The sequence below is a fragment of the Bos taurus genome, chromosome 16 (assembly GCF_002263795.3).
Source record: "Bos taurus isolate L1 Dominette 01449 registration number 42190680 breed Hereford chromosome 16, ARS-UCD2.0, whole genome shotgun sequence".
Classification (NCBI taxonomy): Eukaryota; Metazoa; Chordata; class Mammalia; order Artiodactyla; family Bovidae; genus Bos; species Bos taurus.
The window spans coordinates 38,086,751-38,111,200 of NC_037343.1; the positions used below are offsets into that span (position 1 = coordinate 38,086,751).

The 24,450-nt window shown below is 38.2% G+C and overlaps 1 protein-coding gene across 2 annotated transcripts; it reads left to right on the forward strand.

The window, feature by feature from the left end:
- Positions 1–980: 980 nt before the first annotated feature.
- On the forward strand, positions 981–24,075 carry GORAB (golgin, RAB6 interacting). 2 transcript variants are annotated; one of them, NM_001167897.3, is made up of 5 exons: positions 981–1,116; positions 8,916–9,264; positions 11,447–11,548; positions 14,087–14,227; positions 21,843–23,599. In NM_001167897.3, exons 1-5 carry the CDS (start codon positions 981–983, stop codon positions 22,300–22,302), a joined length of 1,188 nt encoding a protein of 395 aa, NP_001161369.1. In that variant the 3' UTR covers positions 22,303–23,599. The 2 variants fall into 2 exon arrangements, with proteins under 2 accessions (NP_001161369.1, XP_024832233.2); XM_024976465.2 differs by lacking the exon at positions 11,447–11,548 and having other exon boundaries at positions 993–1,116; positions 21,843–24,075.
- Positions 24,076–24,450: the final 375 nt, after the last annotated feature.

Genomic DNA, 24,450 nt, shown 5'->3' on the forward strand with positions numbered 1-24,450 from the left:
CATGTAATTTTAATATGTAAGCTAAAATAACTGGTTTTAAAAAGGCAAAGTAATGAAAAGAGAAATAGGAAAAATTAAATGTGGTATTATTTAAATCATTCTGATCTACATGTACTTAGACAACGTTTGCATCTTTTAATCTCTGAAATCTTGCTTAAAACGAGAAACGGTGACCCAGAGTGGTTAACTGTTTAAGGTAGTACCAGGACATTGAGATCGGGACTCCAGGTAGGAGACGCCTAGGAAACATTTTCCCATCCCCCCTCATCCACGTTTTACATTGCCTTCCCTGAACATAAACAGAGAGGAAAGACCGTTTTTAAGAGGCGGGACTTAGACATCCCTTAGGAGAAAGGTGACAGATTAGCGAGAATCATTCACACATCAAAAAACCGATCCGCAATCAACAGAAATCTGGGAGTCGCAACGGCCTCTGGGAGACCTAACCATGTTACATGTGTCCGTTCCTTTACCACTATTACACCCCATTCTTCTGAAATGATTATAATTAAAAGCTTAAACCTGGACATTCTTGAGTCAACCTGCAGGATAAAGTCAGTGCCGTTTTAAAGGAACCCTCTACAAATCACGCAGTGAAACCCTGGATAACCGCCACGCAGAGGGCTCCGCTCCAGTAAATTTACAAGGGGCCCCTAGAGGCAGGGTCTGTCCTCCCTTCTCCGCCACCGACTCGTAGCCACTTTCTCACTGCCTGTTTATCTCCAGCCTACTCGCATCGGTATTTCCTCTTTTTCCTCTTGAACCGATAATCCAACAAGCACAGGAGACAGGGAGAAAGAGAAAAGCCAGGTCAAGGGGAACGAATGTCTGCGAAACCAAGATTTCCTTATGCACTTTATCAGGCACTGCCGGAGACAACCTGAAAGAGATCCGGGTCCTGCTTCAAGGGAGAAGGGGGCCTTGCGTCCAGAGTTCGATGCGCTGATTGGTTGGTCCGCCGCGGCAGGGGAAGAACCCGGATGTGCCTGGGTAGTCGTGTTGGCAGTCGGGGCTCAGAGGTTTGGGGTACTAGGCGTGCTGGCAAGCCAAGGCGGATGGCGCAGGGTTGGGCCGGCTTCTCTGAGGAGGAGCTGAGGCGACTAAAGCAGACTAAAGGTAAAGGGACGGGTCTACAGAGCTTTAATTCTTCGATCTGTTAAGGAAAGGGGCGGGGCTGCAGTTTTTGAGCGAAAGGGGGCGGGGAAAAGGGTTACCTGTGTTAGGGACAGGGAGCTGTAAGTAGGAGGACAGGATTGAGGGGGGCTCGGGAGCTGGATGCACTTGGAACCACGGCTGAGGTGGCGGTGGGGATGTGTGGCAGACCCACGAGACTGAGATCTACTTTTTAAAAAGAGAGTTAAGGCATCTATTTCAGGGATTTGACTTTTTCCTGGGAAAGAAATGGGACTTGGGAGAGGAAGTGACCTGTAGGAAGCTTGCTGCACAGATCAGTGGTTGGAGGGTTGGGGTCAGAGTAAAGGAAGGAGGGGCACACATCGTATTAGAGTTAAATTGTGGTGTATTTATAGAAGCAGACTGTGATTGGGAAAAGGAAGCACAGGGATCTGAATAAATGCAGAAAGTTTCAGTTTGTCATGATACATCTGGAGTCTCGCATTCACTTCTGGTTGCCAGATGATTTTTGCAGTTCCTTCCAACTCTTGAGAGTCAGCAAACCAAAAGGGTCTTTGAGAGATTAGGTGTGAAATGTATAGCTATCTATCTACCTATCAATCTATAGACATGCATATCTACTGACTTCAGTGTAAGCTAAATTTTTGTGCTTGCTTCTCCATCTTTATAGTGTAATCACTAAATGGACTTTCACTGTTTTGTTATTTTTTAATGAGGGAATTAGGTTTGCTGATATTTGGTGAGAAACTTGTAATATAACCTGTGCTTTGTGATTGAAATTTTATAAAGTTGTATATAGTGATCTTGCTAGTACATGGTACTTCTGTGAGTTACACCATTCTTGGTCCCATAACTTACACATTCTGGGGGAAAATTAATAATCCCTTCTATTCCTTTTATTAGAGTGTGTGAGAAAAAGCTGGATGTTGCTCAGGTCAGCTTGTTTGTTTTTAGTATGGTGGTGAAGATAATCTAGGCCTGAGGAGTGGAAAAGGAAGTAAATTTGTAATGTGATAGCAGTGTAGATTATACGGATCGGGAAAATTTTGACTGATCCAGAGACCTTTAAAAGCTGAATCATAAAAGTTACACTAAAGTTTGTAATTAACTGACATTCCTGGTACTAGTACCCTGCCTCTGATCTGACCCAAAGTTAAGGGAGGCAGCCTCTGCATTAGGGATGCTGATATAATCAGAGTTTCATCCCTGCCTTCAAAGAGCTTATAGTCTGCTGAGGAGACAAACTATAATATAATGTAATAGTAGATGTTGTACCAGAGCTTGCTATAGAATTAACAGAAATGTTACTCTGCTGGTGGTTGGATGGAGCTTGGCAGTATTTCAGAGAGATTGTGTGTTAGTAGAGGGGAGTTTGCCCAGGGAAGGAAGACTTAATGCTAAATTGAACACTGCTGCTGCTAAGTCACTTCAGTTGTGTCCGACTCCGTGCTACCCCATAGATGGCAGCCCACCAGGCTCCCCCATCCCTGGGATTCTCCAGGCAAGAGTACTGGAGTGGGTTGCCATTGCCTTCTCCGAATTGACATTGGATTTATTATTTGAAAGTACATTTCTAAATATCTCCATAATTTGGGATAGAGAGGGGATGAAGGACCTTAACTTTACGACCTATCATTTACTGAGATGTTAGAACATAGACAACAGCTAGTCTTTGACTATCTTAAGAAAACATTTCAACATTTTGTATACTCAGCCAACCACAGTGATTGAAAATAGTAGATCTCACAGCTCTGCCTCTAAATCTTTTTGTCTTGGATTTCTCATTTATAAAACTAAAAGAGCTGAATCTTTTATTTTAATGCTCCTTCCAGCTGTTCTCCAGCCTTAAAAATGTATTTAAATAATCTATGAAGATAGAGTTGGTTGCCAGCAAAAATAAAGACAGCAATAGTCTAGAGAAGCCCATAGGGCATCTGGGAAAGTCAAAAATGTTCCTCATACTCTTGTATATATTGTTTATAATATTAAAAAGCTAGAAGCAACCTAGTGTTCATTAACAAGGGAACGGATAAATAAATTGTGGTATAATCATCCACTGGGCTACTATACAGCTAGTGGGAATTGAACTACAAGCTGCGTGTATTAGCATATATAAATTTCATCGACTTAACATGTGAAAAGAGCAAATTGCAGAAGAATATATACAGTCTGCTACCATTAGTAGAAGCTCAAAATCATACAAAGCAGGTATATTCATTTAGGAATATAGGAAATATATTAAAAAATTAAAAGAATAAAACACAAAATTTGGGATGGTGGGAAGGCAAGGGAATATGATCAAGAAGGGGCAAATGCAGTTTCAAAACTATTGATAATAGTGAAGTCAGGTTAAGCCAGGTTAAGCTGCAGTAACATATAGCCCTGAAATATCAGTTGTTTGAAATAGTAAAGGTTATTTTTCACTCTAGTTTCATGTCTAACATGGGCTAAGAGGTGATTGTTCCATATAGCCACTACACACCATGATTTGGTGCTGTTATAGTTCATTATCACTATAGCGGGAGAAGATTGTGAAGTGAGCATTGGCAATAAATGCTTCCATCAGTAGAAGATCAATAGACTCTTAGAGAATATTCTCAATAGAGTATTATACAGCATTAAAATTAAATGGCTACAGCGACATGAACAACATGGATGAATAATGGCAATATCGTATTAAGTTAAGATTATATCCTGCATGACACCCTTTATGTAAAGTTAAAATAACTAAATAATATAACATTTAAAAGAAGTATTTGTAGACACAGTATGACATAAAAAGGAAAGGAAGGGAATGATCAACATATGATTCAAATGATGATTATCTTGGGTGGGGAAAGCAGGGCTTGATTAAAGGATGTATAGCAAAGATCACAAACTCAGCCCACTGGCTTGATTTAAGCCAAAAATGTTCATTTTTTCGACCCCTCCCCCCTTTTTGGATTATCTAATCTTAAAACTTCTTTTAAATTAATACTGGGGAAATTATTTCTGGTTCACTTCTCTTCCCAGTATATTCCTGTTGCCCTTGTTTTTGTATCAGACCTAGTGCTAGTTCAGCATTGAATTGTAAGCGTAAGTGTTATGTCACTCCTGGGTCAGAGCAATTAATTGCTAAACCAAGTCCTCCCTAAGCTCTTTTCTCACCTGCCCTGGGGGCTAGCAAACTCTGACTGGATAGTCAGCCTGGAGCCCTGAGAGGCTGATCAGCAGGAAGCCCCTGCTGGCCTTCAGTTGGCACGTGGCGTTAATAAGAAATAAACCTTTGTTGTTTAAAACCATAAAGTTTCCAGGGTTCTTTGCCCCTATAGCATAACCTAGATTTTCTTGATTGATACAGTTCTCTATATTTTACATAAAAATCTGAATTTTTCTAGTGAAAAATCCAAATGTCTGGTAACATGGACCTAAATTTTTTAGTGACAGCTGCCATATTTAAGGGCTTCCCTGGTGGCTCAGCTCGTAATTAATCTGCCTGCAATGCGGGAGACCTGGGTTTGATCCCTGGGTTGGGAAGAGCTGGAGAAGGGAAAGGCTACCCACTCCAGTATTCTGGCTTGGAGAATTCCATGGACTGTATAGTCCACGGTGTCGGTTAGAGGTGGCTAATGGATTGTCCCCTTTAAACTATACGTGTGCTCCCAGTTGGCCACAGCCTCCTTGGTACTTGCAGCCCCCCCAAAAAGTATGCAAAAGAGTATGTTCCTATTTTTTTCCCCCTAATTCTTCCTAAAGACTGAATTTTTTAAGAGCAGTTTTAGGTTGATGGCAAAATTGACAGGTAGATACAGAGGTTTCCCAGATAGTCCCTGCCCCAGCAGGTACATAGCCATCCCCAGTATCAACGTCTTCCGCCAGACTGACATATTTGTTATAACTTTCATTGACCCATCATAGTCACCCGAGTCTGTAGTTTACATTAGGGTTCAGTCTTGGTGTTACACATTCCACAAGTTTGGACAAATGCATGATGTCATGTATCTGTCATTATAGTATACAGAGTATTTTCACTGCCCTAAACATCCTCTTTTCTCTGCCTGTTCATTCTCTTCTCTCCTTAAACCTTAGCAGTTACTGATCCTTTTACTGTCTGCGTAGTTTTACCTTTTCCAAAATGTCATATAGTTGGAATCATACAGTATATAGCCTTTTCAGATTGTTTTCTCTCTCTTAGTAGTATGCAGTTAAGGTTCCCCCATGCTCTGTGTGGCTTGATAGCTGATATCTTTTATTTTTAGCTTTGAATAATATTCCATTGGTCTGTATGTACCACAGTTTATCCATTCACCTACTGAAGGACATCTTGGTTGATTCCAGGTTTTGGCAGTTATGAATTAAGCTTCTATAAACGTCCGTGTTCAGGTTTTTGTGTGGATGAGTTTTTATCTCATTAAAAATACCAAAGAACACAATTGCTAAATCATATGTTAAGAAATGTTTAGTTCTATGAGAAACCACCAAACTGTCTTACAAAGTGACTACCATTTTGCATTCCCACCAACAATGAAAGAGTTCAGGTTGCTCCACATCCTCACCCACATTTAATGTTCTCTGTGTTACAGATTTTTGGCCATTTTAATGGTTGTGTAGTGGTTCAGTTCAGTTAAGTCTCTCAGTCGTGTCCGATTCTTTGTGACCCCATGAACTGCAGCATGGCAGGCTTCCCTGTCCATCACCATCTCCCAGAGTTTACTTAAATGCATGTCCATTGAGTCAGTGATGCCATCCAACCATCTCACCCTCTGTCATCCCCTTCTCCTGCCTTTAATCTTTCCCAGCATCAGAGTCTTTTCAAATGAGTCAGTTCCTCACACCAGGTGGCCAGAGTATTGGAGTATCAGCTTCAGCATCAGTCCTTCCAATGAATATTCAGGACTGATCTCCTTTAGAATGGACTGGTTGGATCTCCTTGCAGTCCAAGGGACTCTCAAGAGTCTTCTCCAACACCACAGTTCAAAAGCATCAATTCTTCGGCGCTCAGCTTTCTTTATAGTCCAACTCTCACATCCGTACATGACCACTGGAAAAACCATAGCTTTAACTAGATGGAGCTTTGTTGGCAAAGTAATGTCTCTGCTTTTTAATATGCTGTCTAGGTTGGTCATAACTTTTCTTCCAAAGAGCAAGCATCTTTTAATTTCATGGCTGCAGTCACCATGTGCAGTGATTTTGGAGCTCAAGAAAATGAAGTCTCATTGTTTCCATTGGATCCCCATCTATTTGCCATTTGCTATTTGTGTAGTGGTATCTCATTTTAATCTGCATTTCCCTGTGGTATATGGTTTAGATTCTTTTCATATGCATAGTTGTTATGTGTATATCTTCTTTGGTGACAAGGTATCTGTTAAAGTTTCTGACCCATTTTTTAATGAGGTTGTTTTCTTATTGTTGAGTTTCAGGAATTCTGTGTATATTTTAGATAGCAGTCTTTTATTAGATGTGTCAGTTGCAAATGTTTTCTTCCAGTTTGTGGCTTGTCTTCTCTTCCTTTGACATTGTCTTCCACAGAGCAGAAGTTTTTAATTTTCATCAAGTATAGTTTATCAGTTATCTCTTTTGGTATTATATCTGAAATTCACTGCTATACCTGACATCTCTAGATTTTCTCCTGTGTTGTCTTTTAGGAGTTTTATAGTTGAGTTTTGCATTAGGTCTATGATCCATTTTGAGTGAAAGGTATAAGTCTAGATGTATTTTTGTGCCATTTGTTGAATATTTTTGTTCTATTGTATTGCCTTTGCACCCTTGTCAAAGATCAGTTGACTGTATTAAAATAGGCCTATTGCTGGGCTCTCTATTCTGTTCCATTGATCTTTATTCTATTCTTCTGCTAATTCCCACTGTCATGATTACTATAGTTTTATAGTAAGTGTTAAAGTCAAGTAGTGCCAGTGCAACTTTGTTCTTCAATATTTTATTGGTTATTCTGGATCTTTTGCCTCTCTGTATAAACTTGAGAATCAGTTTGTTAGTATCCACAAAATAACTTGCTGGGATTTTAATTCGTATTGCTCTGAATCTATAGATGAGTTTAGGATGAACTGATTGACATCTTGACAATGTTGAATCTTCTTATTCATGAATATGGAATATCTCTCCATTTGTTTAGTTCCATGATTTCATTTGAATTTTGTAGTTTTCCTCTTAGATCTTGTACATATTTTGTTAGATTTATATCTAAGTAATTCTTTTTTTTGAATGCTAACATAAATGTAACTGTGGTTTTTTATATCAAATTCCACTTGTTCCTTGCTGCTATGAAAGTCATTGGTTTTTGTATATTAATCTTATATTCTGCAACCTTGCTATAATGACTTACTAGTTCCAAAAGGTTTTTTTTGTCATTTGTTTAATTGTTAAGTGACCTGATTTGTTGTTTGGGAGTTTAAAAATTAGCATTTTTAATCTCATAGGTAGGTTCTGTGAAAATGCAAAATAAAATGGAAGCTGCATTACTGACTTTCAGAGAGATATTAATAATTCAACTAACAAGTATAACTGAAAGGTAAGCAGGCTCAATGACGTTTTCTGATGGTGTGAATAAAGATCAGTAGCCTAGAATAGGTTTCTGTTGCAAGATATAGTACACTACTTGTGATTCTGGCTAAAGTCAATAGCAATAACATTTTACTTTTGATTATATGTCTTTTGAAAATATTTTCTTCCCATATTTCATTTAATTCTTACATCAACTCCTTGAGTTAAGTAAAGCAAGTAAATTTTCAACCAGTTTGACAGATGAAGAAACTGAGGTGTAGAATATTAATAATCAGTTGACTTGCCTAAGGTTACTGAGTTGGAGAAAAGCAACAATGGAAATTTGACTCTCAAGCTTTAACTCTCCTTTGGGAAATGTAAATAATAAGCTTATGTTGTTTCAGAGGTCATTATTAGGTTTTACAAACCCCATTTAGTTCATTTACAAAAACTTATCAGTTTCATTTCTTGGGCACTTATTGGAATATATCACTTATTGATCTTAAGTATAGTGTGAATGTGAGTCAGAGTCTTCAATTGTCTGACCTACAAGGTTAATACTGGTATAGACAGTCCAAAAAGTACATTTAATTACTTTCTTATCATTTAATTCATAATACTTTTTTAAAAAGACTTCTCCCGATTATTTTGTCTTCCTCTATTGCTTTGCTCAGGCTGCTATTAAAATTAGCTTGCATACATTGATTAAAGGCTAACTGCACTTTGGGGAACGTAGGCCCAGGCTGTTTGGAAGATGAAAGGAAACAATTTAGGGTTAACTAGCATCCCTAAAATTAAAAGACTTCATTCGGTAATACTTTGTGTATTGTGTCTACCTATGTATCAAATTACCCTAAGATCTGTTAAAATTTAAGAAAGGTGAAGCCCATTTGAAAAAAGCCACCATTTTATTTCAGAAGTACAGACAGAACCATCAATCAAACTTAAGACATATCAGTGAATTCATTTGTCTGCCAACTTCGGTCATACTAGATTCTTCTGACAGCAAATCAGGATGAAACCTTGCTTTGTATTCTAAGGCCTAACTCACAAAGAAATGGACTTCCTTAAAGATTAATTGAGAAGTAGGATAGTTTTTGTTAAATATTAGCAGTATGATCAGAGAACTGTCAAATTCTGCAGGAAGATGGCAGGTTTTCCCCTGGAATTTTAAGGAAGACAAGGGAAGAAAAACCCTGCAGAATTACTAGAGTTTAATGTTAATGCTTTATTTTCTTAGAGAAGTTATAATTATTTGCTGCTCACACAAAGGAATGTTTCTCTGTTCTTTTTTTTATGTATAGATCCGTTTGAACCACAGCGGCGTCTCCCTGGGAAGAAAAGTCGACAACAACTTCAGCGAGAAAGAGCCCTTCAAGAGCAAAGTCAAAAATTTGGACTTCAAGATGGGTCAACCTCATTACCTCCAGAGCAGCTGCTTTCTGCACCAAAACAAAGATTTAATACTCAGAGACCATATTCTTCTCCTCCTACTCCCCTTACACTCACCTCTCCTGTTGGTGATGGAAAACCACAGGGTACTGAAAGTCAACAAAAGGAACTGGGACTTAAGAATTCCCATGAAGTTCACAAAAATGCTGAGGTTCTGCCTCTAAAAGCAGATTGCCAATTGGAAAAAAAGAAAGTGGAATTGTTAGTAAGTCTATATATCCATGAGACTTTCTTTCCATTTTACTTTTTTTTTTCCCCATTGAACTTTGAAGAAATACAGTTTTAATATTTTGTTTGTTTGATAGTCTAACCTAGAAATGTGATGAATAAACTGTTGAAAAATAGCTATGACCTAAATATAAGTACCAGTGTTAAGCATTTTGTATGTTTTATGTTATTTAGTCTTCTCAACAGTCTTAGGATGCATGTTCCATTGTTTTCACTTTACAGATGCGATATCTTAGAAAAGATACTGTATTCCCAAAGTGAATACCCTGCTAATAAGTAATAGAGTTGGGGTTCACATGCAAGTCTCTGGATCCAAAGTCTGTGCCCTTTACCCTCACCAAAACCAGTTCTTATATGTATGATACTCCTCCCCAGATTGAACCCATTCTTTGAACTTTCTGATAGCGTCTTCACTTACCCAGAAAAGGGTGCTTGTGCAGAGACATGAAGATCAAAGGAAAGAGTATAGGGAATTGAGAGGACAAATTAAATAATTAGTCATTAGATTTCTTTATTTGTTGTATTGGTATTAGAAACCACTTCCTGAATTTAGTTTAGCCACATTCTTGTGGTGATTGCCATTCTGTGACTTGTGAATTCTTATAATCAGTTTTTTTCTATTATATAACTTATGTATGAATAGCCCTTCTTTGTTTCTCCTGATTTATCACTCACAGGGAAGAAAGAATAGTCTCTGTTTCTGTTTTCCATTTTCTGAGTCACTCTTTTTCAAAGTGTTGTATGTTTTATCTAATCTCGGCTCTTTTTCTAATCTCTGCTGATCCAGATTCTCTACTAAGTTTAAAGTGTTTCCTGCCCACCAGGGTTTACAGCCAAGAAATCATTTTGACAAGAGATATAAAGCCATATGAATTATGAAACCAAAATTAAATGTGCCTACATTTAATGTTTTAAATATAATCTACTCTCATAGTTCTGAAACAAGTTGCGGGGGGTGGTTTAAATTGGAAAATTGAGATTGAATGTCATTAGGAAAATTATTATTATCATTTTAGGTACTTGAGAAAATTTTCGTAGAAGAAATGTCATCTCGGGAATGGTTGTTGAAAAGGAGAAATTCTGAGGCTATAAGAGAGGAAAAGGAAAGCTATATATTAGAGAATGTTCAGAGATGACATCTCACTTTTCTGAAAGAGGCACACGATAGCCCAGAAAATTGTAGAGAATTAAAGAAGTATGAAGAAGGGCTTGGAAGCTGAAGATGCCTATCTAGTGAGTTCCTTGACCCCAAAGGGGAGATGATGCTCTGATAAAACTAACCAAGAACATCCAGGTGTCAGTACTGCGGATCATTTGACAGAGTGTACTGGTTTGAGCTGCAACTAAGATCTGGGGAGGAGAAGCCTGCAAACAGTAAAAATGAGCAAGGACCAATGGCAGCCCTAAGGTGGAGATTGTAGGAATAAAGACAAAAGGATAATTTTGCAAGCAGTCACTAGGTCTCAGAAGGGAGATTTTTGATACAATGGCTATGAGAAATGACAGTAATAGGGACAGAAGGCTTTATCATTACCTTGTTTAATTTGCATTGACATTAAGTATGTGAATTTACAGAAAATTTTAATGTATTTCAGAATTGGATAGATTGGAAGGCAATTCATGTTTGTAGATCTTTGGAGTTTTTTTTGAGCCCAGCATTCAAGTCTTATTTCGTAGTGTTTCATTCTTTAAAAACGAGAGCTAGAAAGAAGTGAACAAATTGAAAGAAAAATGTATGAAATAAACATTGGTTATTGTTTGTTATAGAAAACTCTTAAAAGATTTGACATTAGCTATAGGACAATTTATTTTGCTATCTATTTTGCATATAATACATGATTAACTTAAACAAGTTTCTTTGTACTCCTAAAAAATGCCATAGTACTCTGGCTTCAAGTTTGTGGGTTTCCAGCTTATATACGTATAGTGGATTTCAAAGGGCCAATTTATCTAAGCCTTTACATCAAATTATAGTCTTTGTTCCTATTAGAACAAAATAATGAACTGCAGATGGCTTCCTTTTAAGAGAACTTTTTTGGGGGAGAAAAATATATATATATATAAAATCTGGTTGATTGAATTTTATACTTAGAAACTGAGACTGGCAAGGTGTGGAAAAGTACAAAAAGCTCATTTTTGTACATTTGCTCCCAAGGCAAGAAAAGTCTCGTTGGGAAGTCCTCCAGCAAGAACAGCGGCTAATGGAAGAGAAAAATAAACGTAAGAAAGCTCTTTTGGCTAAAGCTATTGCAGAAAGGTGAGGCACCTGAACCAGGAGAGGTTGTTTGTAACCTGTAATCAGTTTTGTCTGTTCTGTATTTATTTTCCTATGTCTGTTCTAATAAATGACATTTTCTCTACAGTCATTACTTTTAAGACCTATTAAACAAATTATGCTTTACAAGTGATACAGAGATTCCAGTCTTAATTTATTAAGGCTTTTAGAGCATAGATTATAATGTATTTATGAATATAGATGCAGTTAAAACTTAAGATCATCATCAGTGTTTTTTAGTTTTAACCAACTACATACTCATAAGGGAGCAGTAAATAGCTGTCGATATAAGTAAATTGGGCTTCCCTGGTGGCTCAGATGGTGAAGAATCTGCTTGCAGTGTAGGAGACCTGGGTTTGATTCCTGGGTTGGGAAGATCCCCTGGAGAAGGGAATGACAACCCACTCCAGTAATCTTGTCTGGAGAATTCACATGGACAGAGGAGTCTGGCAGGCAACAGTCCATTGGGTCGCAAAGAGTCGGACACGACTGAGCAACTAACACTTTCACTTTCTTTCTTCATAAGTAAGTTAGCAACAAATGCAGGTTTTAATTTTGACCTAAGCCTTAATCATCTGACATGTAGAGGAATAAGATTATTCCGAGTAAGTGACTTATACTCCCACAAATCTTAATTGTATTTTTTATGGCCATTTTTCTTAAAATTTTATCCTGCCCCCACTGATAAAAGATACATGATATAACTTAACTTTATCCATGACTCTAGGTCACCCTTAAGAGCGCTGTTTTATATTGCGTGTGATTCTGCTTTTCTCTCCCCTTCAGAACCAGTTTGTCAGCAGTCCCTTTTCCCTTGCTGCCTTGCACAGGCCTGGAACAGCATCAGTCCCGTTTGAGCCGCTTTCCCATCCCTTACCCACTCTTCCCTTTTAGTTTGTAGTTTCTGGTATGCTGTGGCCTTAGGAAACCAAGCTCAGTCAATAAAGTAGTGTTTGAGAATAGTGAGAACTAAATGCCAACAAGTATTCAGTGGCATTTTTTTTTTTTAGATCTCCAGAAAAGTCTAGCAGAACTGTTTCTCATTAAAGCTAGGGTATGTGTCAGGGGGAGAGGAAGGCATAGGGCTGGAGAGAACGGTAAGTAGGTATCAGAGTAATTCAGGATTTTATCTGCCAAAGGGATATATGTATTTAAAACTAATGATTTTTTTTTCTCTTACTGTACATCTTGATCTTTCATGAAGCATAGAAAATTTCAACTTGACTTACATTTCAAGAAGGAAACAGTGTGATTATTGAAATGCATTTTAGTAGTCTTCAATTTGGAAGAGGTTAGGGAGGCTGTTTACTGGAGATCTTACAAAAAGATTTACAGGCTCAGTACTTGTTTTTCTTTATATGATTTTGATTTAAGACAGCACTGCTATAGACAGACATGTAAGGAAATGCAGCCTGGTTAGATTATTAATAAACGGACAGTGGGTTATTAAAGCACGTGTGCTCAGTTGTATCCCACTCTGTGACCCCATGGCCTGTAGCCCACCAGGCTCCTATGTTCCTGAGATTTCCCAGGCATGAATGCTGGAGTGGATTGCCATTTCCTTCTCCAGGGGATCTTCCCAACCCAGGGATCAAACCTGTGTCTGTTGCCTCTCCTGTTTGGCAGACAGGTTCTTTACCACTGAGCCACCTGGGAAGCCTGAATCATTAATATTTGAAATAAAAAAATCACTTGGTTAACTTTTGTAGACAGTAAACAAGAGTAAATGCATAATGGAGTAGAAATCAAGTCACAGTATGGTGGTTTTGTTGAGAGTTTTATTTTCCTTTGAGAATGTGTATGACATTTTGAAACAAGTAAAATCGTGATTAAAGGTTGGCTTTGTATTTGTTTATTGTTTCTGAGGTAGATGATGTACTTGGGAGTGATGAGAGGGCTGAGGTTGCCCTTAAACAAGGAGGCAAATAGAGTGTTTGGTTTTGAGCCCTGGAAAAAATTTTGAGGACCTGTAGTTTTGCCTACAGAAGAGGAGTCAAAACAATAAAAGTTTGAAGAAATGGGTCTTCAAAATTAAAACCACATAGACATTCTCAGACATACAAAGAAATGATGTTTAATGCTGGCATCTCTTCTCGGTGTCCATTGAAATGAAAATGGGCTTTGCAAGAAGAGTTTAAAGAATTTGAAAAGCTGTGTTCAATACTCTAATGTATCCAGTTCTCTATACAGGTACATCCTTTTAGTGCTTAGGGAATGAGTATAGACCTATGAGTGAATGATTTATTGTTATTTTTTAAGTATTACTTTTTCTCTTGTGTCTAAAAACAATATAGTAATAAAATTTGGAATCATAAGAGGAAAAAGTGCAAATGCTGCTTTGGAGATATACTAAAATATTACTAGCATTAGTTTTATTTCAGTTTTTCTGGTTTTTTTCTAGTTTTTAAAATTGTATACTATAATCATATTGTATATACAGTAGATTGGTTTTTTCAGTTGTATGTGGACATGTGATTTTAAAATGTTGTAATTTTTCCACTCATGTTCCTCATTTTATAGATCTAAAAGAACCCAGGCAGAAACCATGAAACTGAAGAGGATCCAGAAGGAGTTACAGGCTTTAGATGACATGGTGTCAGCTGACATTGGAATCCTCAGGAACCGGATTGATCAGGCCAGCCTCGACTATTCATATGCTCGGTGAGTTGCTGCTGCTGCTGCCAAGTTGCTTCAGTCGTGTCCGACTCTGTGTGACCCCATAGACGGCAGCCCACCAGGCTCCCCCGTCCCTGGGATTCTCCAGGCAAAAACACTGGAGTAGGTTGCCATTTCCTTCTCCAATACATGAAAGTGAAAAGTGAAAGTGAGGTTGCTCAGTTGTGTCTGACTCTTAGCGACCCCATGGACTGCAGCCTACCAGGCTCCTCTGTCCATGGGACTTTCCCAGGCAAGAGTACTGGAGTGGGGTGCCATTGCCTTCTCCTTCAGTGAGTTAGGAGTCTGATTTAGTTAATGTATATTGTTAGCTGGGCCAGAGGCATTTATGTATATCATCGTTAAGCCTCACAACGATAGTATTAGGTGCTGTACCTACTCCGGTTTTCAGTCAGTTCAGTCACTCAGTTGTGTCCAACTCCTGGAGCTTGCTCAAACTCATGTCCATCAAGTTGGTGATACCATCCAACCATTTCATCCTCTGTCATCCCCTTCTCCTGCTTTCAGTCCCAGCATCAGGGTCTTTTCCAGTGAGTCAACTCTTTGTATCAGGTGGCCAAAGTATGGGAGCATCAGCTTCAGCATCAGTCCTCCTAATGAATATTCAGGACTAACTTCCTTTACAACTGACTGGTTTTTTCTCCTTGCAGTCCAAGGGACTCTCAAGAGTCTTCTCCAACACCACAGTTCAAAAGCATCAATTCTTCAGTGCTCAGCTTTCTTTTTGGTCCAACTCTCACATCCATACATGACTACTGGAAAACCATAGCTTTGACTCTATGGACCTTTGTTGGCAAAGTAATGTTTCACTTTTTAATATGCTCTCTAATCAAAGTATCTCCTTCTTGAAGTCTTCATTAACTCTTAAATCTGCCCTATACATTAACCTTGTTATATCCCTGTTAGAGGATTTCTTGCTTTATTTATTAACATTTTGGTCTTGCCTGCTAAGCCATCAGCTGTTTAACATTTGAGACTCTTTAAAAGTCTGAATGACTTCCTCCAGAACTCTATATTATTCTAACACCAAGTCTGTGCTCTTTCTTTAAGAAATTTTGATTATCTGAGATGGTCTAAGGATTAGCCTAGTTCTCATTTCAGTTTTCATCAAAGAAAGATCTAGTTTATTTTTTAAAAGCCTTTGAGTATTTTAAGGAAAATACCACTCTGTATTGAAAGCTTGAAGTTTTTTTCTTTTCTCTTTTTCAATTATGCTCTGTGTAAAATGGTTTGCTATCACATGTTTCCTTGGTTTCAATGACTGGCATTTTTTTTAAGAGAAAAAATCATCATTGCATGTTCTCAAAACAAACACATGTAAAGAATTACATGAACTTTAAACAGATAAAAGAGCAAAAAAATTAAGTCCAATTTCAGGGTTTTCAGTCTTTTCAACATCGCTTTAATCATCCTGGTTTGTCTTTTTTCACAAGGGAATGCTGTGTTAATGACTCAGTTTTGCATCTTTCTCTGTAACAGTAGAAATCAATCAGAATGCCTCATTAGTCCAGAGTAAACCACAGCATCAGAATGTTTATATAACAATTTAATAAAGCGGAAATGCTTGATTGTGGTTTTTAATTCACTGTTTATTGTTTAAAAAAGAGGTTTGTGGTGTCCTTGTGATTTTTGTAATTGTTGTTTGACCATATGCTATTAGACCTAATGGGTTGCTTTTATTAATTAACTGCATAAATTAATGCCATCAGTAGCTGATAACTGGTGGTTCCATTTCTATTAATAAGGTCATTAAGGAGGTAACCAAGATTTTATTAAGATTAGACTAAGCCCAGATTTTTATCACATTTTTCCTCTGTAACAAGTTTGCCAGAGGAATGTTTTTATGCCTTTTTAGCTCTTTAAATGAATAATTCTGATTATTCTGGATGTCTCAACAGAAAAATCATTTGATCATGTTTTAATTCTGTCCTAGGGGAGGGCTGGAGAAGGATGCCTTTGTACAGTGAACATTATATAAGAAATGCCATTGTTTTAGCCTTCAGAGAACCACAAAGAAGGTGGGCTTGCTGGTTAAAGGAGACAATATCCCAATATATGAATATTTTTTCATGACATTTTTGTACACTTTATATAGTAAAAAGATTTTACATGATAAATTGTTGCATCTCTTAACAAGCTAAAGATGACAGTTTGTCATGGTACTAACACTGATATAGATGTTTGTGAATATCCTTATTGTATGTGTGACATTATTTTTAAAAAAATAAGCTCTTGAATTAAGTCAAAGAGAGCCATAGACAATTTAGCCTAGAACCAGGGTTGTATTTAGCCTAGAACTAGGGTCAAGCAGAAGATTAAGACAACATTTTCTAAATTTACAGCTGTGGTTGTTAGGCAGTTATAGATTGGTGGTAATGGTATTATGGTCTAGACTTCTACTGAAGGTAATCCCCAGGGTAGTCTGTTTCATTGGTTCTGTGGGAGATTTCCTTGACTTTGTTTAAGTAAAAATACTGTTGTTCTGCCCACAAAAGGTTCTTCTATACAAATAGGCCAGAATTCACCTTAAAACTGGTTCCTGTAGAGCAGTGTCAGGGTGAACACCTCTGAGAAGACGACACTTGGAGTGAGCCAGCTGGAGAGGGTTGTCACGGCTGCTGCTGTTCACAGCTGTGATTACAGTGCTGCCCTGTGCTGCGCAGACCAGCTTGTAAAACTGAGAGTGGCTCCCTGTAGAACTTTTCTTTAACCCTCAGTATACTGGGAAAGATTGAAGGCAGGAGGAGAAGGTGACCTCAGAAGATGAGATGGTTGGATGGCATCACCAATTCAATGAACTTCAGTTTGAGCAAATTCCAGGAGATGGTGAAAGACAGGGAGGCCTAGTGTGCTGCAGTCCATGGGGTCGCAAAGAGTTGGACACAACTGAGCAACTGAACAACAAAATACCAGGAAAAACAACGTTCGCTATTTGCCTTCCATGTTTAATAGACTCTGCCATGTGTATGTCCACACATGCGCACACACACACACACACACACACACATATATAAATGTTCTCAGTTGCTCAGTAGTGTCTGACGCTTCGGCAGCCCCAAGGACTGTAGCCCACCAGGCTCCTCTGTCCATGGAATTCCCCAGGCAAAAATACTGGAGTGGGTTGCCATTCCCTTCTCCAGGGGACCTTCCTGACCCAGGGATCAAATCCAGGTCTCCCACATTGCAGGTGAATTTTTTACCGCTGAGCTACCAGGGAAGCCATATTGATCTGATAGGACTGCCATAACAAATTATGGAAAAGTCAGTGGCTTAAAACAATGAAAATTTATTCTCTTGTGCTTCTAGAAACCAGAAGTCTGAAATCAGATGTTAGCAGGGTTGCCATTCTGTCAGAGACTCTAGGGAAGAATATAGTCCTTGTCTCTTCTGGTGTCTTGTGGCTGAAGACATACCTTGGCTTGTGGCTGAACTACTCAGTTCTGGGCCTCCAAGGTCACATTGCTTCCTCCTGTTTTCTCTCAAAACTTTCTCTGCCTCTTTCTCAAAAGGAAACATGCAGTTGCATTTAGTACCCAGCTGGATAATCCAAAATAAATTCTTCTTAATATCTTAAACTTTGTCACATCTTTTGCCATTTGAGGTAATGTTCATAGATTCTTGGGAATAGGAAGCGAATATCTTTGGGGGGTCATTTTTTAGCCTGCCACAACATGCATCTTTTGATTTGTCTAATAACTGCAAAATGGGCTTCCTTGGTGGCTCAGATGGTAAAGAATCTGCCTGCAATCCAGGAGACCCAGGTTCAAACCCTGGATCAGGAAGATCCCCTGGAGAAGGGAATGGCTACCCACTCCAGTATTCTTGCCTGGAGAAGTCCATGGACAGAGGAGCCTGGAGGGTTACAGCCCATGGGGTTGCAAACAGTGGGACAACCAAGTGACTAACACTTTCACGTTCAATAACTGCAAATGTCTCCTCTGTAAATTTTCTGTGCTCTTCTGGGCAGAAAATGAAAAATAATCCTCACTTGTGTTTAGTGAAAGCTAAGAGCAGATTATAAGTATGATGTTTCCAGTCTAATTTTATACTTTATTAAAAGGTGATGTAATACTTTGGCAAAACAGTAAGGAAACTAAGCAGTTCATTATTGTATCATCCTTTTAGGTCATTCCATCATTCTCTATTTTCTTATTATTTTAATTTTTCAGCATACATGGGAATAATAGATGAGTAATGAGGAAGTAATTCCTAGGGTGAGGAAATGACAAATGTTTCAAAAAACAGGAAAAACTGTATTTCAACAATCCGATAATGTAGCTTAGATTTCTAAAAGGGCCCAGTGGACTGATAAAGTAACTGTAAAATATAGTCTATTTTTCAAAATATTATAAGTAAATTTTCTCTTTGTTCTCTGGAAAACTTCTAAGAAAGAATAAGCATTATGATATATTGATACTTACAAGTAGTTAGAACTGTTCAGAAAAGAAACTAAAGAACTAAAAGGTCTAAGAACACTTTTAGTTTCATCGGGACCTAATGCATGCCAAGGGTTAATGGTGTTTTAAAAAGTTTTCAGGGATACTGAAACCAAGAGATAGTTTCTAGAATCCTTTAAATAACATTCATTAAATCATTCAAGATCCCTTTAAAATAACAAAATGATTCTATAATTACATTTCCAGTTCAATTTGTCTTACTGTATTATGTATAATGCTCTTATTATTCTGTTCCAAAGTATGTCTTCATAGTCTGATTTGGTATTATCCACCTGACCCCCAGACTTGTAGTGCAGCTTGTGAAACTAATCAATATTTTTTGAACATAAATCACTGTTAAAAAAAAAAAAATATATATATATATATATATGCATGTTTCTGGCCAGAGGACTTTAAATAAATAAACAAAATGCTGAATCTTCAATGATTTATTCAGAGTGAAAGATCAATGGAAACTAGGGACCGATTAGCAAATTTTATTTCAATTCAGCATTCATGAGCCTAGTCGGTAAATCTTTACTGACTGACTTTGACTTTGACTGAGGCTGACCACAGACTTGCAGAGAAGGAGGGCTTGAGTCAAGGGGAGGGACAAGATACATATACCTCTAGAGAATGTTGTCAGCTCTCAAGCTTGATGAAAGAACATTCATAGCTAGGATATTATAAAATATGGGAATAAGGGATCCATATACCCAGCATACCCTCCTTTGTAACAATTCTTTTAACATAAGGGTAGTTGAAAAACAGCTCGTTCTTATTCTTATATTTACAAGATGACAGTAAAAAAAATTAGATGTGAGAAATGAACATTATGTAAAAGTTTTCAAATATAAACCCTAAGTTCTTAAATTGTACATAAGTTTAATTGTAAATATTTGTTTGTGTGCTTAGTTGCTCAGTCATGATCCCATGGACTGTAGCCCGCCAGGCTCCTTTGTCCATGGGATTCTTCAAGCAAGAATACTGGAGTGGGTTGCCATGCCCTTCTCTAGGGAATCTTCCCCACCCATGGATCAAACCCAGGTTTCCTGCATTGTAGGCAAATTCTTTACCATCTGAGCCACCAGGGAAGCCCAGATACATGTTTAGTGATATACTAACAGTACTGTTTAATTCTGGTGCTCTGAAGAGGAAGTTCTGTTTCTTGAATGCCTACCAGGCACTGGGCTAGACACTTGCCCTATTTTTTCTATTTAATGCTTAGTTAACACTACTATGAGGTATTACTATCATCACCATTTTATAGACAAACCAAGACTTAGTTCACGAAACTACCCCTGCTCACCATACTGGAATCTTTAGTCACTGCATGCCTTTTTTTCAGCCTCTTCCACTGGAACGTGGCTGTGTTTTGTTTTCATGATGTCAACATGTGCCTGGGGCACACTTGATAACAAAAATGGGAACCCCAGAACATTTAATCCATAAACTGAACTGAGGAGCTTAGCATGACCAGGCACTAAGGGTTCTGTTCAATCTGATATAAGTCAAGCCAAGCCAACCCAGCCAGAAGGAATTTTGGAACATGGAGGCTTTGATTGAAGAGAATTTGATATCATACAGCTGGTGGCCATATTGGGCTGTGAATATGATAGGAAAGCCTAAAGGAAAGAAACTCTGGTTTCTGACCATTGAAGAGAAGAGCCCTTTATTCTGATGACATGCCTGTGAGATTGCCTCTTATATCCTGCAGTAAAACCCCCTCTGTACTTGAGCTAGTATGACTCAGTATCTATTCATCACATCCAGAAAAGGCTTTTGCCAAAACACGTACACACATTGTAAATGGCAAAGGTAGGTTTTGAACCCTGGATTCTCTAAAAGCAAGGCCTTTTATTTATTTATTTTTCACTGTATTTCCTTCTGAGAGACTCTCGCATAAGGAGATCATACCTATTTCTTTTTTGCCATAACTCTCATACTGGAAATTACTATTACATTGAGTAAGGTAAGGCAGGGCTTCCCTGGTGGCTCAGCAGTAAAGAATCCGCCTGTAATGCAGGGGACTCAGGTTCGATCCCTGAGTCAGAAGGATCCCCTGGAAGAGGGCATGGCAACCCACTCCAGTACTCTTGCCTGGAGAATCTCATGGACTGAGGAGCCTGGCAGGCTACAGTCCATAGGATCGCAAAGAGTTGGACATGACTGAAGCGACTGAGCATGCACGCACTCAAGGTAAGGCAGTCAACAGGTAAGACAGCATAGCCTTCACAACTGTTGGTAGTAACTAAATAGAATAATTAGTTGGTAGGAGGAATCAACCTCTTCTAGACAAAAAGAAAAGCGACACATTATATGGAAAGGCAAATTAAAAAAAAGGGAGATCGTAAATTGACCTCCTCAGTAGAATTACCCTGCATCAAGTAAGACTGGCATATCTACCTATGTAGTTTCTATATATGTAAAAATAATTGACTTTTCTTAGTAAAAGTCTCACAGTAGTCTGTTGCAGAGTGGACAGGGTGAAAACAACCTGGGGCTTCTCAACTGGGGCAGTTTTGCCCCTGAGGAGACGTTTGGTAATATCTGGAGACATTTTTGGTTCTCCCAAGCAATAGGTGCTACTGTCCATGTCTTTCTCCACCAAAAGGTTTCTCCCTTTTCTAATCCATGGAGTCAAGAGATACAGATTTCTCTGCTTTCTCCATCCACTGTTTTACCTCTCATAAATTTAACTGGCTATATGCTAGAGCTGGCTTGCCCTGCTTCATAAGAGAGTTTGTGTATCTCTTCCCAGTTCTGCATTCAGGGATATCACATCAGTAGCTTGAAACTGGCCGTAGTAATCATAGGTTTACTACAGAAATTGACAAACACTGCATATTAGGGCTTTCCCCTACTGGAGCTAGCACGCCACTGAATTAACTTTTCAGCCCGGTTTCATTCACGCACAGCCTTGGAAAGAGAAAATGGGCACAGGAAAATGTGTTTAGGTTAGGAGAGTCCAGATGTGCATTTTGTGGAAGTTTCAGCAGCAGTACCCTACTTGGTCTAACATGTAGACAGCTGTTTGTAAAGTATTAATAGCCATATTTTCTTCATACATCATTTTTTCTGGTGTTGGAGTTACTATGTCTAGCCCTCTGACTGTCTCCTTCAGTAGCTGACTAATAGACCAGTGTTTCTATCTGCTCCTGCAGGAAGCGGTTTGACAGGGCTGAAGCAGAGTATGTGACAGCAAAGCTAGAGCTGCAGCGCAAGACTGAACTTAAAGAGCAGCTCACTGAACACCTTTGTACGATCATCCAGCAGAACGAGCTCCGCAAGGCCAAGAAGTTGGAGGAGTTGATGCAACAACTGGATGTGCACGCTGATGAGGAGACTTTGGAGCTCGAGGTGGAGGTGGAGAGGCTGCTGTGTGAACAAGAAGCAGAAGCAAGGAAACAAGTGGTTCATTTAGAGAGGTCATTTCAGCCTTCTGGAGAGAGCGTGACCCTAGAGTTGGCTAAAGAGAACAAAAAGCCTCAAGACCAGGCTGCTTCCCCAAAGGTAGACGAACAGGGGAAAAACTCCAATAGCATTGCCCTTCTCGATCCAGAACGGCCAAATCAAGAGGTTGAAACTGCTGTAAAAGACATTTCAGCTTCTCTTATCACGTGAAATGTCTGTGTTTGTTCTTTACAATTAAATAGGGTATTCAGTAGACTTTCTGTTGTATATTATGCCATGACCTCTGATAAATGCCCCTTCAAAACAATATTAATTTTTAAATCCATTAGTTTTAGTATAACATGTTTGGAGGTTCTAGAAAAATCTCAGATTATGATAGTTTTTTATATGTGGGCATAGTTCACCTTGATTTTAATCCAGGTCTTCCATTGTATCCTTATCACTGGGTGAAAACAAGTGATTTTAAAGGATGGAAGAAAAACTACATGGTTAATTGTTTTTGCAGACCAGGTGAATACCGAAATGTAAAAGTGAAAAATGATAATCGGTATCTACTGGAACTTATTTAACTTCTCCTGGGAGAAATGTTGGAAATGAGAGTTCTATTTCATGTAATCTATAAAGAGACACGAAAGCTAACGTGGAAAAGAGAATGAGAGACAAAACTTCAAAAGTACTAGGTTGAATTATCTATTCAGATCTCACTCGTGTAAAATACAACTTGGAAGTTATAGTTTACAAAAAGAACCAGACACCTTAAGTTGCTGTTGATATACATGTACACACATACAAACATAGATATGTATAAATATACCACGGTATATATAATTGTACTATTACTATATTGTCTCTTTTCTAATCAGCACATTGCTTAAATTTAGGCAGTGAAAACCCTTCTATAGGCTGAAAATAATACAGAAAATCTTGTTGCTACTTTTGATTATTTAAAGTTGATATATTTTTTTCCTTAAAGTTACCTGTATGTGTTTTATATGTTGGATATAAATTATCCTGTCGTGGAACATTAAAATTGTTAAAATGATGGTTTTTTTATTACTTCAATAATTTGTTAATTACCATCACTAATACTTGACCACTACATTGTACTATATGTGAATGTGTAACTATCACGTGAAATTATGATCTATTTATCAGAAATTCTGAAAGTACAAATATTACATTTTAAGGCTTAGAGAACTATTATAAAAGAAGATAAAGACAAATGTAATATTGTATCCATTATAAGTTCTGAAAAAGTTGGGGATATCCTATTTTAAAATGAGTTTGTTTAAAGATACTACCTTCTAGGAATGCAGGTGAGCTTTTTATATTATGTAATTTGAGTTGAATTTATAGCTTTCCATTACTGACTTCTCTGAACAGAAACACTTAGATAGTTGTTTTTTATTTATGAATTACGTACATAAAAACTGAAAGCTTCATTGTTCAAAACACTTATTTTTCTAATGAATAAATGATTCTGATGCATTTATAATGTGACAAGTTTAAACACTTGAGTGTGTATTCTTAAGCACTTTGTGGCAATAATGCATCCTGTTTGTTCATGTGGTAGGGGCTTCCCAGGTGGCTCAATAGTAAAGAATCCACCTGCCCACACTGGGGACGCAAGAGATGTGGGTTCAGTCCCTGGGTTGGGAAGATCCCCTGGAGGAGGAGATGACAACCCGCTCCAGTATTCTTGCCTGGAGAATTCCTTGGACAGAGGAGCTTGGCGGCCTATTCCATGGGATTGCAAAGAGTTGGACATGGCTGAGCAACTGGGCATACAGTCTGGTTCTCAGTTTATACTTTTACTTAAAAGTACAAGGAGGAAGGAGAACCGTGAAGTAAATGAATTGGATGGGACCTCAGAGATGACTCAGTTTAATCGTCTTATTTTACAGTTGAGGAATTTGAGAGTCAGAGCTTTTGCTTATAGAATGCTGGCCAACTTGCTCATATTAAAGTGCTGGTAAAGTTGCAGTTTTAAACTCGTGATATATCTCTTACGTATGTAAGGCCATGAAGCTCACTGCATTCTTCCACTTGAAAAGTTTGCTCTCTAACATATTCAGGATTTGTGTTTGTACATGTGAAATGCTTTCAAATATGTCTATGAAAGTCCCCGAAACCATTATTTTACCTTGCTTGACTTTCCCAGGGTGGTATCCAAGTGCTCAGGTGATGATATAAGTGACAAAGTTATATCGCATCAGTTTTGTACAAGGCAGCTGTCTCCCATGTGTGAGGAACAGAGCAAATGAATGAGAATGGGGGCTTATTGGTATGAGGACCACATGCACTGGCTTTTCCAGGATAGCTCTAGTATCTTTTAAAATCATAAAATACATTTGAAAG